Source organism: Peromyscus californicus, unplaced genomic scaffold (genome assembly GCF_007827085.1).
Source record: "Peromyscus californicus insignis strain IS unplaced genomic scaffold, ASM782708v3 Scaffold_5__1_contigs__length_169319896, whole genome shotgun sequence".
Taxonomy (NCBI): Eukaryota; Metazoa; Chordata; class Mammalia; order Rodentia; family Cricetidae; genus Peromyscus; species Peromyscus californicus.
Window position 1 is genome coordinate 124,082,019 of NW_026294573.1, and position 14,905 is coordinate 124,096,923.

Sequence of the window (14,905 nt, forward strand, 5' to 3'; positions counted from 1 at the left end):
AAATTTGGACTAGAAAAGCCATTGAGTGTTGAGAGCTCATTGGGCTGTTCTCTGGGAGCTTGGGAGATAAAAGCGTTGAAAGCAGTTTAGACAATGGAGGCCTGGTTTGTAAAGTTTCAAGGAAGTTTGAGTCCCTTCAAGACTACCGGGGTTGTTTGCTATTTTGAGTTGAGAATCTGGTTAGCTGAGGCTGAAGGATTAGCTGTGACTAACAAGAGATCAGAACCACTGAAGTGAAACTCTTGCTTCGTTGGGAAATAGATGCTAGTCAGATGGAGCTAAGAAATTACTGTGGTGACTGAAAAGAGACCAGCATCATTGAGGTGAGATTTTCTGTGAAGTGTGTGCTCACAGTCAGCACACAGGCTGTGTTCCAGAAGTGGCCAAGGCTGTACCTTGTGCTAGCAGCCAAACTTGGTAGTGTAAGAGTCGCCCAGGTGGTACTGGTTTTGAAGGTATGAAGGGGTCATGGAGAGCCGCTGAAGCCTGGCACCGTGAGAGGCCAGGATAGGCTATGGGTGAAAGTGCAGCCTTGGCGTCAGTTCAAGGTCCAGACTGAAGAGGTCATGCAAAGAAGTTGAGGACTGGCACCAGAAAAAGAACCTATTGGAGGCTGGTGAAGATGGAGCCCAGTTGCAGCAGAAGACCCCCAGGATTTTTGAGATGCCAGTACCCCGGGATGACCACCAAGAACAGGAGAAGCAGTGGAGTGGAGCCAGCTGGAGCTCTGAAGACAAACTGTGCTGCAGAGGGCAGAGCCAGAGAAGTGAGCTAAGCCCTTGTGAGGAGCCCAGAAGGTCATGAGTGAATTCCAGACAGTGGATACTGAGTTATTTACAGTTGGAGTTTGGTTTTGTTTGTTCAGATTGTGACTGTGCCCTGGTTCTTCCCTCTTGAAGTAAGAATGTATTTATTTTTTTAATTTATAGGAGCCCACAGTTGGGAAACTCTGGATTTTAAGAGGCTGAATTTTTAAGTGTTGGAATGTTTACAAAGAATGTGGGACTTTTCAAGTACGTAAAATGCTCTATGTTGTAATGTCAATATTAATGTGTGGTCTTGGGGATGAAAAAGAAAGGAAACAATGTGGCTTAACAGTAAAGTACCTGTGTGTCAAGTTGATAAGGGGTCAGTTGTGTTGGCTAGTATTTATGTCAATTTGATACAAACTAGAGTCATCTGAGGAAGGAGCCTCAACTGAGAAAATACCTCCATAAGACTGGGCTGCAGGCAAGCACGTAGGGCATTTGCTCAGGGATTGATATGGGAGGACCCTGTCCCTTGTGGGAGGGGCCACCCCGGGCTAGTAGTCCTGGGCTCTATAAAGAAAGCCTGCTGAGCAAGGCAGTAAACAGCACCCCTCCATGGCCTCTGAATCAGCTCCTGCCTCCAGGTTGCTGTCCTCACTGCTTCAGATACGGAACTGTGGGTGAAATCAGCCCTTTCCCCTCCAGGTTGCCTCTGGTCATGGTGTTTTATCACAGCAATAGTAACCCCAAGACACTTCATTAGGTTGACTTGATACTCAGCACAAAGGGCCTCCACCAACCTGGTGCATGCAGGTTCAACAAAATGCCACACAAGCACACAGAGACGGGCATGGCTGCCTCACAGATTCCAAGTGCAGGCCTTCACGGTAAGGATGTGTCTTCAGCACATCTTGTAAAGCAGTATTTACATCCATTACCCGCCAGCAGCTGTACTGTCCTCTGCCCTAGCTTGCAGGTGAAGTAAAACCTTGAATACACCCGAGCCTCTGCCTCACAGGATTCTGCAGTGCGGGGAATGAGCTAGGGTTCAGCTTGTGAAATGCAAATAAGAGGACTCTCACTCTATGGCAGAAGAAACTATTTACCTTTTTAAAAGGTATTAAACCACTTTCTAATTTTTACTATAAAGGTCACAGTATTTTAATCCTCAGCTTCAGAACCTAATCAAGCCATTTACTACTGTTTTACTTTAAAATATGTATATATATATAATGGATGGGGGAAGACATAAAAACGCTTTCTAAAACAAACATACTTCAGGTCTTTGATACCCCAAGAAATATTAGCATAATGAACTCAACAGTATATACTTTATTTTCTTTAGTCCTAACAAAAATAGCATCCTGCTAGTACTGATATTTTGAGTTAAGTTTCTGTAGAAAGAGCATGGAACTTTCAATTTCCTGTGTAGTTCACAAAAAGCTAACCAATATTCATCAGTATTCCATTAGGAATTCCTGTGTTTGGTATTTGTATAATACTCTAGTTATACAAGCCTACTGAAGTAGCATAGCTTAACGAATCTTTCAGAGTATATGAATCAGTTTAAAAAACCCTCAGCAAATTTTAGGTTCAAAGCAAAATGGAGCCACACTCCCCATCCCCACACATTCAAAACCTCTCCATTATCTACATCCACCACCAGAATGGTTCATTTGTTAGACATGATAAACCTGCATTGACACTTCATTATCACCCAGCATCCACAGTTTACATTAAGTTTCCTCTTGGTGGTGTATGTCCCTTTCAGCTGGACAAATACATAATGACAGATAGCCACCTTATCACATGGGAAGTTTCATGGCCCTAAAAGCGCTCTGTGCTTTGTTCTCCCTCCCCACAGGCTCTGCCAACTTTATCCATTCTTCTTCTCTTTCCAGGTCTTTGGTCTACTTCTTAACATTTTTCTAGTTGGATCTTGCAAGGATATTTTTTGCCCTTTTTCAATCTTGTGTTATATATGACATTTTCATTATGCACATCACAAGGGTAAGCTCCCCCCCACACACACAAATTCTAACATCAGATGTGAAATCTACACAGCTGTAAGCATTCTTCTGGGAACCTGCACTGGACTCATCTCAACTGCTTAATGCAATTACCTAAACCAGTCATGTAGTAGTAATGCTGATTTGCCCATTTCTGCAGTCGAAAGAAGTTTTAAGAAAAACTGTTTTCACCACAATTCCTCTACTTTCAAATGAATAATAATTAATTCACCTATTCTCAAAGTGTAATTCCTTGTTAATCATCAGCCTTAGAAACATGTACTTATTTAGTCATATGATAAATGTCACTGATAATAGCTGGAATATCCATTTCTATCTTTCTTATATTATGAGTCAAATAACCTGTCTAAAATACAACAGTGACCGTTCACTTCTCGACTGAAAACTTAACAGTGGTTCTTCACAGTCCTAAGGACAAATCAAAAGTAGGAAGTCCTTAAACATCTGCTCCTATTTGATCCTCACCTCTCACCATCGTCAGCACCACCAAACCCATCCTTCCTGCTCTTTGGGAACGCTCACCAACAACCTGTTTCTTCTCCCTCAAACACACATCCTTCCTCCTTTTGCCATATTGTAATTAAATAACTTTCCACTCTTGGCTTAGAAAGCAATTTTAAATAAACATCCTTGGCTCTTTTAGTTGAGGTTAGATACCATCAGCCCACTGTGCTTCCTGCATCATAGCACCACATAGACAAGCAAACAAGAAGTGTGATGTCTTTACATCCCTTGTAATACCAACAGATTGGCAATGACAGCAACTGGCAAGTAGGTTCCCTCCATTCACTGCTTCGCCTTGAACAGTTAGTGCATCATACGTAGCATCTTGCATAAAGCAGAAACTCAAACATAACAAAACATTGGTAAGTAAAATAATTTTGATATTAATATTCAGGGTTTGGGGAGGAAGAAATAACAAAGGTTTTCTGTTATTTCCTCAGCAACAAATGTTTACATTCCAGTTCGGTTTAATTCAGCAGGTACTACTGCCTAGCCATATCACAGGCAGACAAAAATGTCAACTGGAATCCACTCCTCAAAGAATACGGATTTAGGAGAGATCTCTCTCTCTCTCTCTCTCTCTCTCTCTCTCTCTCTCTCTCTCTCTCTCTCCCTCTCCCTCTCCCTCTCCCTCTCCCTCTCCCTCTCCCTCTCCCTCTCTCTCTCTCATTCTCAACACCAAGTGTGTATGCTTGCTATTACAGTCTAACACGACCACACAGACACTGTATCTCAGAGAAAAGACAAGGGTGGGGAAAACAGAGTAAGAACACTGAAGTAGTCATTAGGCTGAGCCTCAATGGGTAAGTAAAGCTGAAGACAGAAACAGACACATTAGTCGGAAGTTCTTCAATATGCCTGAAGACACCCTTCTCCTTGAAAGCCCGGGATCCCTAAGACTAAAAGTCCTTTCATAAGTCTAAGATGCTGCTTTCACTTACTTGTCATTGTAAACCTGTGGGGAGTGGAGGAAGCACTGAGCCTGTGAGGTCCTAAGTGAACTTGTGTTGTTGATATGGGCATGGCCATGTCAAGGACTCAATGCCTCAGCCCCATGGCAGTGGTAAAGCCTTCCCTAGGTGAGAGTCAAAGGGTTAGCAAAACCTTCTTCAGGGTTTGTGTGTGAATGTTGATAGTGCGTGCACAAAATGTCCCACCATAGCCCCCAACCCCATGTTTACAGTTTGACGTCTGCTCCTCTACAGACTGCTTCTCCCAGTAGTTAAAACCTATGTCCTTGATCCAGCTATATATTATAAACCTGTCTCCTTGAGTCAGCTGTCCATACATAACCCTTCCTCCCTGTTCAACTAGATGCTAGAACCCTTCCTCTCTGTTCAGTAAATACACTGAGCTTCCAGGCTGCTGGGCTTCTCTATCAGAGAGCCTAGACCACCCAGTCCCAGTTTTTCTGTGTGTCCATGACCCTGTGTGAGCCCTTGCAGAGGCAGTCTAATGACTGGACCTGTGCTGGATACACTTCCGAGACAGAAGCAAATATGACAATACAGCTATTTTAGCCGGGTGATGGTGGCACACGCCTTTAATCCCAGCACTGGGGAGGCAGAGGCAGGTAGATCTCTGTGAGTTCGAGGCCAGCCTGGTCTACAGAGTGAGTTCTAGGACAGCCAAAGCTACATTGAGAAATCTTGTCTCCAACCCACCCCCCAAAAGTGTAAACAATACTACTTATTCAATTTTGAAAAGTATTTATCATTCCTAAAAAACAGTATTTATGTTAACTATCATGGAGTTACTGATATTTCTCAGTGAACACTCAAACTTTTTAGTTTCACTTCTAACAAAGACTGACAGACATAGCCACATAACCAAAGCTCCTTAAGCCTCAAGCATTTTTTAAAAGTGCAAAGAGGCAGTGACATCAAACTTTTGAGACCTAAAGAGGGGAATGGGGAACTAGCCTAGATTTTCTACAAGTAACATTAAAGGTGTTAGAAAGGAGGCCCTGCATAACTTGAAGTGTGCTTATGAAGCCAGTACTGGCTTTCTTCTCAGTGATTATTTTTACTTAGTGCAAAATCATAAGAATTTTTTAATGTCATTCTTTCCTACACAAAGAATGACAGGCAACTGAGGAAATCTGGGAGCAGCAGAGGAGGCCCTCTCTAGGGAAGAGCACACCAACTAGTTGTTCAGTGACAAATGGTCAGCCCTGAAAACACAATACAAGTAACATTATATAGACTCAAAAGGTTATAATTGGGAATACATATCTATATACAAATACATATGCATTCAATAACAACTTATGGAAAGTGGCCATGAATTTGAAGGAGAGCAGGGAGGGGTTTGGAGGGAGGAAAAGGGAGAAATATTGCAATTAATATACAATCTCAAAATTTTCTTTTTTGTTTTCTTACCCAAGCATTCTTTCCCTCCTTCCCAAGCACATATCCCTTTGAATTATGATGGTATGTGGCATTTTATCTGTATAGCGGCTTCACAATCATTATTTAATAACTTCATGATTAAAGGTACTATTCTTCCAAATTCTTCCTTGATAGCAATTCTCATATTTTATTTCCAAAGTATTTTCTTAAAATACATTGAAATGTCATACTAGAGTCTGACAGATTTCTTCCAACATGCCACGGGATCTTATTCAAAACCAAATCTGCCTGAGAAATACTGTAGCTGGAACTTTTGGAAACCATGAATTCAAAACTATCTCACTGTGAAAATCTCCTTACTCTCAAATTCGAAGTCCCATTTCCTAGGTGCTACTCAAGGCTCCTCAAACACAACTAAAGATTAGTCTCCCACCACCTGAAGTGATTTCTTTTATCTCCATCTGGCCATGATTCATCCTTTGAGAGATCTGTTTGAAAACCAAGATCATCCATTACTGCTTTCCTTTTCAAATGAACACACCTGCTTATGAGTACCTGGAGGGCTCCAAACACCAATAGAACTCCCAGAAAAGTCTTGTTATTTTCTTTATGTATGAGTGCTTTGCTTCATGTATGTGCACATGTGTCCAGTGCCTACAGAGGCCAAAAGAAGGATCAGACCTCCTGGAACTAGAGTAACAAGACAGTTGTGAGCTGCCATATAGGTCCTAGGAACCAAACCCAGTTCCTCTGCAGAAGCAGTGAGTGAGTGCTCTTAACTGCTGAGCATCACTCCAGTCCCTCACTACCCTAAGGATTAGATTCACTACCCATCAGTCTCTAAAGTAGACCAGGAAAAAACAACCTGTGCTAAGGGAAAAAAACGAGGCTACAATAAGCACCCGAGGTCACATAGCTAGTGACTGATGATGTCTCAATGTCAGGCCTCTGACTCAAAGCCCATGTTCTGTTATGGTCTGAATACCTCAGTGGGTTGAAGGAGAATGTCACACACAGATATTTGCACACTTGGTCTCCAGTGGTTGGCACCGCAGAAGTCATGTAGCCTCACTGGAGGAAGTATGTCAGTGGGGGAGGGCTTTGAGAGTTCACAGCAGGGCTCCAGTTCCAGGTCACTCTCTACTTTATGTCTGTAGTTGAAGATGTGACCTCTGGTTCCTGATCTTGCCACTTGCTTTGATGCTTCCTCCCCCATGATGGACTCTTAATCTTAATCCCTCTGAAACTATAAGCCAAGATCAACTCTTTCTTCCCTAAGTTGCTTTTGGTCATGGCATTAGAAAAGTAGCTAATCCAAATATGAAACTCTCACTGATCTCTCACGCACTTGCACCCCAGTTAGTGTTGCTATTTGGAATGTCCTAGTAACAGAAACTTTAGCAGGGGAGGAAGTAGGTCACTGTGAACATGTCCTTGTGGGCTGTATCTTGCCCTGGCCCCTTCCTAATTCACTCCCTCTTTCTTTCTTTCTGCTTCCCAGCCATCATGAGCTGGACAACTCTGCTGGGGCACACACTCATACTACAACGATGTTCTGTCTCCAAGAAACAAAAAACAGCCAGGCGGTGGTGGCACACACCTTTAATCCCAGCACTTGGGAGGCAGAGGCAGGCAGTTCTCTGTGAGTTCAAGACCAGCCTGGTCTACAGAGTGAGTTCCAAGACAGCCAAAGCTACACAGAGAAACCCTGTCTGGAGGGGAGGGGAACCTTACAATGATGTTTTAACTTAACAGAGGTCCAGAGCAATGGAGGAGGCTGATCATAGACAGAAATCTCTGACACCGTAAGACAATAAGGAAGCAAAATAAATCCTTCCCATGAGTTGTTTCTCTCTGGGTTTTGTCACAGCAATGAAAAACTAACATACTCCTTCCTAATATTCTTCCTGAAATTAAGTATTCAAGAAATCTGAACAACTGAATGGCTATTACACTGTCTTTACTCTTAGCCTTAGGGAACCTAAGGTAAGAAATGCAGAAACATAGTTTCCCCATCACTGCTAGCATCAACTGACTGCATGCGTCCTTACCGGCAACAAAGCAAATACAATGTGCCCCTGTCTCGGCAGAAATGGAGCCATGACTGGCATACCTGAGACAAAGCAGGAATCCTACAAACGCTTGTTGAATAAGTTCAATAGAGAAGTAATAAAATCAATGATTTCCTTTGCTGTCCAGAAGCCCTCCTCCTCCTCTGGCTTCTCCACAACTGCCTCTTTAGAGTGGTAGGTAGCTAACAAAGATAACTACACACTGGAATTCAATTGGAAACTATGGGATTTTCTTTGTTTTTGTCCTGTACGACAACTAAAGGGTTGAGGATGTAACTTAGTGGTAGAATGTTTTCCTATCCTGCACAAGGCCCTGGGATCAAACCCAGCACGTTCATCATAACTATATTTTTATAAAACCTTTCAGTTGCTGGCAGTTCATTTCTTCAAAGGCATCTCAAAGGCAACCAAGGTAGCTCAGGGGGTAAAAGAACATACTGCCAAGCCTGATGACATAAGTCTGGTCCCCAGGACCCACATGGTGAAAAGGAAGAACCACTTCTCACAGGTAGTCCTCTGGGCTCCACACAAGTGCCCTGGAATGTGTACTCACACACACTGACTCTCCTCCCTCCATGTGGATCCCAGGGATTGAACTCAAAAGTATCAGGCTTGGCAGAAAGCATCTTCACCCACTGAGCCATCTCACAGGCCCAAATAAATGTAAATCCTTGAAAATTTAGAAACTGGGGCCAGTAAGCAGACTGGTAGGCAACTTGATCCCTCAACAGTGAAGTCCGGTCTATATCTGAGTAGCTAGGATCAGAACAGCACTGCAATTATGCAACACACAATATAGACAGCAGTTCCACAAATGTGTGTCAGGAATGAGTCCAGTATGTTCACAAACGTCACTCCCAAATCTTCACCAAGTATTCCTGTCAAGCTTCACAACACTCCTCAAAATAGAATTCTTATCCCAATTTGATCATAAGGAAACCAAGGAGTAGACGCCCACAGCTGATAGTACAGGAGACTAAATTTAAACTAGGACTCTTACATTTTACAGCTTGTGCTAGCTACACACTTCTGTTTCTCATATTAGAAATATACACACCTTACATGATAGTACGATGAGACTTCTGGCTAAGAATGTATGACAGTATTTTCACTCAAATTACAGACTGAGAGAAGTCTAGTGAAATCAAAGGTGTGATTTGTTTTGTATTTGAGGTAGGTTCTCAATATATAACCCTGGAGGGTCTAGAACACCGTATGTAGACTGGGATAGTCTCAAATGCACAGAGATCTGCAAGCCTCTGCCTCCTGAGTGTGGAGGGTCAAAGGTATTCTTTATGAACTCTTTATGCAAACTGTGAACCATATTTTAATCCAAATTGCTTTAGCAAATTGCTTAAGTTACCTGTTTGTGTTTTAGAAACATGTTTCTGGAGAAAGTCAACTATCTGAGCCAAAACCTTCTTGTTACACTGTGTCAATAATTTTTCGTTACATTCATAACACCTGAAAAATATAAAATGCAAGCCAATGTTATGAAGCACCTTCAGTAATTACATATAAGGTATGCACTTAACAATTCTGTCTTTAAATTGCATAGAAATAGGGAACTCAAAGGAGAAGATGGGCAAATAAGCAAGAGACAGTTCACACAGATCCTCACTGTTCAAATTCTGCAGTTTGTCTTAAATGCCATAGAATGTCACAAGGCTTCAGGCAGAGCAGTTATATAGCCCAACTTATATGTGGACCCAATTCATGTGTATGTATGCAAGTGGGTGTGTTGGTAGGGTTTCTTTGTTTGGGGCAGTATTGAGTACACAGGAGGCAGAAGCAGGCAGATCTGTGAGTTCAAGACCATCTGGTTGAGTTCCAGAACAGCCAGGGTGAAGTAGATAGACCCTGTCTCAAAAAAGACAAAACAACAACAAAGGTAGGGTCGCTCTATAAAGCATTTGCTGTCCTAGAACTTTCAATGTAGACTGGGCTAGCCTGCAACTCACAGAGATCCACCTGTCTCTGCCTCCCAAATGCTGGGACATCATCATGCCTGGTTTTTGTTTTTTGTTTTAAGTCTTATTTATTTTTATTTTATGTCCGTGAGTATTTGTCTGAATATATGCCTGTGCACCATGTGCATGCAGTACTCTCAGAGGCCAGAAGAGAGCATCCAATCCCTGGGACTGGAGTTACAGACCATTGTGGTGCTGGGAAATTGAACCTGAGTCCTCTGGAAGAACAGCAGGGCTCTTCACTACTGAACCACCTCTCCAGCCCTGTAATACACACTCTTAACCTCTGACCCATTTCTTTGGCCCCAGTTTTTGGTCTTTCTGAGACAGGGTCTAGCTATAGAGCGCAGGCTGACCTGGAACTCACAATCACCTGCCTGTTTTCCCCCAGTGCTGTGATTACAGTTGTACAACACCATACTTGGCTCCAATAATATTTTAAAACCATCACTGTGTGGGTTAGAGAATCCCTGAACCACTTGAGTGCTTAAAGAACCTTCCTCCTCTTAGGATGCAGGAATTCTGCATTAGTTTGTTACAAAAAATTCAACAAGACAGAGTACAAAGTACATATTTTCTTTATGGTACAAAGAAAATGTGAAAGATAAGTAGGATTTTTTTTTTAATTTAAGCTTTACGTCCATGGGTAAAATTATTTTTCTTAAATTATCCCACAGATTGCGTAGAGGAGAAAAATGTATACATTGATATTACATTTTTATTTTACCTCATAAAGCTCAGTATTTTTTAGCAGATAAAGTACTAGAAAAAGTTAACTTACCATATGGTCCACGTACTCAAGCTAATGACAACACAATGGGACTCAGTCCCAGAGCTCTTGAAGTGTCTCAGTGAATGCTGGCTTTCTGAATTTTTACCACATCCCTGAAGATGAACAAAATGTTATTTGTATGATTCACATATAAGTTTCTTTCAAATTGATAAAATCTTAAATTGTATTTAAGCAGTTTGGGTTTCAAGCAAGAGGGAACAGTTTCAAAGAGTAACATAAATTTTTACCAAATTTCATTATTTGTAAAGTAGATAACTTACTGTTCATTATGTATTTACAGGGGATTGATTTCTCTGTCATTTAGGAATGCATGCCATTTGCTGTCCTGTATATTATATACTATGAGACACTGAGCATCCTGCTAACCCGGGGTGCCCACCCCAAACATATATTTCCCAGTCCTCCACCTCAAGCCCACCGAACATGGAAACAGGGCCAATGTGGTGAAATCCCTCGCTAGATAAGAAAGGGAATGAGTATTACATGGGAGGAAGAGTCTAGGAAAGGGTCGTCTATCTGCAAAAAGAAAGGGCTATGCTGTTCCTTCCTTATGAGCTTTGGAGATTGCTGTGTGACACACAATGCCTGAGCATCCCTGGTCTCTGAAGCCAGGAAGCTGGAGATGGCACAGTAAAAAAAAAATAGAAGGCTTGATTTTGAGAGCTTCTTTTTGTGAATTAATCACTAGCTCTGAAGTGACTCAATTTCTGTATTTAATTATTTTATTTATTTATTTATTTATTTATTTATTTATTTATTTATTTATTTATGAGACAGGATTTCTCAGTGTAGTCCTGGCTGTCCTATAACTCACTCTGTAGACCAGGCTGGCTTCAAACTCAGAGATCCACCTGCCTCTGCCTCCTAATTACAGGGATCAACGGCATGCTCCACAACTTCTATTTCAGCAAAAAATTCCTTTATTAGGGCTGGTGAGATGGATCAATGAGTAAAGGTACCTGCTGCCCATCTTGACAACCCGAGTTTGATCCTGGGTCATACATGGGGGTAAACAGAGAAGCGACTCCATTACGCCATCCTCTGACACCCACAAATGTGTTGTGGTATGCACATACACACACACAAAGTAAATTAATGAAAAAAAAAGTTAAAAAGGAATGGAAAAAGGAATTCAAAAGGTTATATTCATTTCCTAAATTTAAGAAAAGAAAGATAAAAACAGGTCTAGATATGAGAATAAGTGCATTAGATTCCTTTTCAAACTATTTATGAACTATACTATTATGATTACCTTCTAACCATAGCATATATTTACTTAATCCTAAACATTCCTAAGTCCACCTTGGCATGACAATCTAAACATGAAACAAATCTATTTTAAGGCCTATATCACTAGAAGTCCAACTCATAGTAGGCATTTTAAAAATAACAGAAGACAGACATATAAATAACACCTTCCTCACCTGAAAACCACACTTGAGGCACAACCAAACATCGGAGGGAAGTACTGGCTGTACATCACAGAGTCTTCTCTCTTTCAAGCACTCTGAACAAACTGACCACAGATTCTCAGCTACTGCCTTCTTCACATGATTCACACTGACAGCATAACTGACGTGTTGGCATGTTAAACCTACTGAATAATATGGGGCAAAATGAAAACATTTTCTCTGCTAGGCGAAAGCACTACCATGAGCAAGAGTACTGGTTAGTTCATTAACTTGATACAAGCCGAAGTCATCTGGAAAGACAGAACCTCAATTGAGATATTGTCTCCATCGGATTCGCCAAGTCTGTAGGCATTTTCTTGATTAATGATTGATGTGAGAAGGCCCAGCCCACATGGGCAGTGCTATCTCCGGGCAGGTGTCCTGAGCTGTATAAAAAAGCAGGCTGAGCAAGCCACAGGGAACAAGCCAGTATGCAGTGTTCCTCCATGGCCTCTGCTTCAGTTCCTGCTTCCATGGTCCTGCTCTGACTGTCTTCATGATAGACTATAAACTATAAGCTGAAATAAACTCTCTCCTCCTCAAGTTGCTTCCAGTCACAGTGTTTATCACGACACAGAAAGCAAACCAGGAGCAGGGTGGTGGTGCACACCTTGAATCCCAGCACTCAGGAGGGAGGCAGAGGCAGGCAGATCTCTGTGGGTTAGAGGTCAGCCTGGTCTACAGAGTGAATTCCAGGACAGGCTCCAAAGCTACAGGGAGAAACCCTGTCTCGAAAAAACAAAACAAAACAAAAGGCAAGCAAGCAAACCAGGGCAGTAAGCAAAAGTCTGTATCATTAAAATGAAACCAAATAAAAAGCACAAATTCAAAAACAAAGGAACTCATAAAGACATATAATTACATGAATGCACATACATAACATTCTTGAAATAGAGTAATTACAGAAGAGATTAGTGGTTGCTGGGAGCTATGGGTAAGGACAGGGTATGGATATAAATAGATAACACATAGGATGGTGATAAGCATGGCTCACTGATGTATACAAAACTACAAACATAATAAAATTGCAAGCACACACACACATCAACACACATACAAAGTGTATGTAACTTTGGTGACATCTCAATAAGTTAAGGATGGTTCCATCAATTTCGAATTGTATTATAGCAATGCCAGATGTTAACATCAGGAAAGGGCAAGTGAAGGCTAAATGAGACCTCTATGTATTTCTTTATACCTTCATGTTAATCTAAAATTAGTTTAAAACTAGAAATACAATTAAGATTATTTACTAAGTCAGGTGTTGTGGCACACGCCTTTAATCCCAGCACTCTGGAGGCAGAGGGAGGCAGATCTCTGTGAATTGGTGTCCAGCCTGGTCTACATAGTGAGTTCAGGACAGCCAGAAATACATAGTGAGACCTTGTCTGGGAAACAAAAAAATATTTTTAAAAGACTATTTCCTGAACAGCTATAATGTACCAAGCACTTTGAATGTCTTTTCTGTTCATTAAGCAGTTACTGCTCTTCCATAGCACCCACATCAGGAAGCTCACAGAATCCTGTAATTCCAGTTCTAAGGAACACAACACTTTTTTCTGGCCTCCACAGGCACCCATACACATATGACATTCACTGACAAAGACAAATAAATAAATATGTGTGATGCACACATATAAATAAATAAAAATAATAAAAATTATCTGAAAGAGGTATCCATACGGTCACTCTCCAGTACTGCAAGAGATAGCAAGAAAACACATATTTAGACTAGGAGTATAGCTCAGAGATAGAGCTGGTACTTAGCATACACATTTGCTAGTACCAATAAGTAAAATTAAAAGATACATAAAATCTTTTTATATACATTAGTTTTGCTATGTTGCTATTTTCATCATTGTTAGAATAAAGAAAAACAAATGGTGGTATAATTTGCAGGAAACAGGTTGGGTTTTTTTGTTTTTTGTAGTTTTTCGAGACAGGGTTTCTCTGTGTAGGTCTGGCTGTCCCGGAGCTCGTGCTGTAGACCAGGATGGCTTTGAACTCAGAGATTCGACTGCTTCAGCCACCCGAGTCCTGGGATTAAAGGCGTGCACCACCATTGCCTGGCTTCAGAATTCTTAATGAATATTCTCACATGACAAATTTTTTGTCTGGTCCCTAAATATCATTTATAAAAGCTTCCACTGTATGTAGAGACAAATGGCTAAAACTAAGCACAAAAACAAAATAAAACTAAGCACAAATACAAATAATTATATTCTTCTCCTAAGAGCCCAGTTAATACTTACATTGTCCCCAAATACCTGGACACTCAGGTACCCACATCAAAACTACATTTACAAAGCCACAACCATCTACTAATTAACTAGCTATTATTAATTCTATTCAGACATGAATGTCATCCCTCACTAGGTATTTACAATGAAATAAGTAAAACATTAAAATTCCTAATTTTACACTGAGGGTGAACCATAAAAACAGACATGAAAGGACTAGTTCTGGCAGCCTAAGGAAGCAGTTCAGTTGAATGCTTACCTAGCATGCACAAGGCCCCAGGTTTGCGCCCCACTACCCCACAACAAGGTATAATGGCACAAGCCTATAATCCAAGCACTTGGGAGGTGGAAGCATGAAAATCAGATGTTTGATTTAGCCTCAGCTACACAGTGAGTTTGAGGCTAGCCAGGGCTAAAGACCATGGCTCAAAAGGAAAAGAACCAAAAACAAAACAAAAGGGTAATTCTAATAGGAAGGACCCACGTCATTAAAGAAAGGAACATTTGGGGAAAGCTGATGAATGACCAGACCAGAGCAACAGCTTACAAAATGTCATTACTTTGTATGAACTATACAATTTAATATTCTAAAGTAAAAACTCATTCTATTCTAGATATCTTCTCCATAATCCATGGGATGGGTTCTGACCAGGATAACATAAATATTCTGATGCTGCCATTCAGATTTGTATAACTGAAATCATTGGTGACCTTAGAAATAAGTGGATGGACTAACGATAACATT

General features: G+C 41.1%; 1 protein-coding gene across 3 annotated transcripts in view; it reads right to left on the bottom strand.

Moving 5' to 3' along the window:
- Usp45 (ubiquitin specific peptidase 45) overlaps window positions 1–14,905 on the bottom strand; it is a 64,216-nt gene that overhangs the window by 44,813 nt on the left and 4,498 nt on the right. For 2 of the 3 annotated variants that reach the window (XM_052718104.1, XM_052718106.1), the window contains exons 3-5: window positions 11,894–12,066; window positions 10,458–10,561; window positions 9,070–9,170 (exon numbers count right to left, since the gene is read on the bottom strand). In XM_052718104.1, the coding sequence (XP_052574064.1) occupies window positions 9,070–9,170; window positions 10,458–10,561; window positions 11,894–12,066 (378 nt within the window). The remainder of the gene's footprint in view (window positions 1–9,069; window positions 9,171–10,457; window positions 10,562–11,893; window positions 12,067–14,905) is intronic. The other variant, XM_052718105.1, reaches the window with a different exon arrangement.